This window comes from Guillardia theta (assembly GCF_000315625.1).
Source record: "Guillardia theta CCMP2712 unplaced genomic scaffold GUITHscaffold_593, whole genome shotgun sequence".
Lineage (NCBI taxonomy): Eukaryota > Cryptophyceae > Pyrenomonadales > Geminigeraceae > Guillardia > Guillardia theta.
In genome coordinates, this window is record NW_005434123.1 from 1 (window position 1) to 1,924 (window position 1,924).

The 1,924-nt window shown below is 59.2% G+C and overlaps 1 protein-coding gene across 1 annotated transcript; it reads left to right on the forward strand.

Annotated features, from left to right (window-relative positions):
• Window positions 1-129: 129 nt before the first annotated feature.
• GUITHDRAFT_122953 (hypothetical protein) lies at window positions 130-444 on the forward strand (the record flags this gene model as incomplete). Its single annotated transcript, XM_005817755.1, has 1 exon — window positions 130-444. A coding segment is annotated over one exon (315 nt), but the record flags the coding sequence as incomplete, so codon positions are not given.
• Between the last annotated feature and the right edge of the window lie 1,480 nt (window positions 445-1,924).

Genomic DNA, 1,924 nt, shown 5'->3' on the forward strand with positions numbered 1-1,924 from the left:
GTGCTCCGTCAAGTCCGCGACAGCAGTCGCAGCCCCATCAGCAAGGACGCAGCCCTCCGAGTCTGCTCGGACCCCTCCAAGCAGTACCTCAAGTACCGGGCCGCCTAGCGCATCCTCTTGGACGCGCAGGAGAAGATGAGGAGGGAGACACGTGAAGCCCCGGTTGACTACATCGAGCGTCCGCGCCGCATGATCGACTGTCACTGCCACGTCATCGACGTGGATCTTGCTCACCTGGAGATGCAGAAGCAAGCTTGCGTCCTCATGGGCATGGACGTGCCTCCCTGGCTCCTGTCATGCTCCGAGCGGCTCTCAGATGCCAAGGAGCAGCAGGCGCAAGACATCAGCCAGGCTGTCTGCACCAGGACCTTTCTGGACGCTCATCGAGACTACATGCTCTCGAGGATGAGCCAACGAGTAGAGCCGAGAGTCCTAGAATGGTGACCGTCGGACCGAGCGACAAGGCAGCGAGACTAGGAGAGCAGCAGAGCTCTGCAGGACTTTGAGGACGAGCGGTCAGGGACAGTAGTGCCCCGAGCCTGCAAGGTTGGAAGTCATCTTTGAGCTCTTAACGTGACTGCGGGGGCGCAATACATAGAGAAACAAGTTGAATGAGGCCTGAGGGGAGGGGCCGCTGACTCTATTCAGCCATCATGGCAGCAGCGAACTGACACAGTTTGAGCCGTCTGAGCCTGAAGAGAAACTAACAAGGATCCCCCTAGTGACGGCGAGTGAAGCGGGAAGACTCAGAGGCTCAAGCAGAGACTCATGATTGTCGGAGCCACGGTTGAGCGGCGGGAGGCGCGCGGTCCGGGGATCGGCGGGGGGGCGCGCGGTCCGGGGATCGGACTTTGGCACCGTACTGTACTACGGTACCCAGTGACGGTACGGTAGCCAGTGCGGCGGAGTCCCGGGGGCGGCCTGCCCGCCGCGGCCCGGGGAGTTGCCCAGCCGGTGACCGGCGTCACAGTCACTACGCCGCCGGGCCCCGGCGGCGTACAATAGTCCCTCCTAGGCTCCAGCGGTCGCCGTTTCTTAAGTTACTATACTCAAAGTTAAGTTAATCATCAGTACGATAATGTTGATTATGCGCAGAACCATTCTCCCGCGCAATGCCAGCGATGTCCAGTGATCGCTGTGCCAGGCGGGCCGACGAGTCAGAGCGGGCGGCGGCCCGGCCCGGGAACTTGAACCGTCACTGAGTCAAGGTCCGTACCGTCTGGTCACCGTCCGCCGTCGCGGCCGGCCGGGTTCCGGGCCGGGGGGATCTTCGGAACTTAGTTCGGCGCCGGGGCCCGGGCCGTCCCGGACTCAGGGCCCGGATTCATGTTGCGGGCGCCCTCGGACACTCAAGTGACTATCAGCCTTAAACTTCAGTAAAGGATCCGAGACGGTGGTGGGTTTAGTTAGGGTTTAAGTTCAGTCCCACAAACAACTTTGAGACTCGGCTGGAAGGCAAGAGCGAGTTCCACTTGGATCTTCCTGGTACTACCCCCTACCCCCTACTTGTCCCCAGGATCGCTGCTTAGTTCTCCTTATTCTCTTGCCTATACTGGTTGATCTATCTCCTTGCGCTGAGTGCAAAAACACCCTACCTCCTTACCTTGCCTCAATCAACTACCTACCTCCCGTCTCTTCATACCCCCCACCCCTACATATCTCTCTCCCCACCCCTCTAGACCCACCATTTCTTACCTACAGATTCCCTCCTTCCTTGGTATATCCCCCAACCTGCTTCCCGCTCCAAGCAAACCCCCTGCTCGAGCTCCCTCCCTCTACATCTCCCTCCCTTCCCTATCTTCGGCTCTTCTTCAATCAAGATCTTCATAGCTCTCCTACTTGCATTTGCGATCAGAAGACTCTTCCTCCTCCATGTCTGCTCCGAGCAGCTCCGAAACTCTGGCTTGTGATGCCAATGAAACGG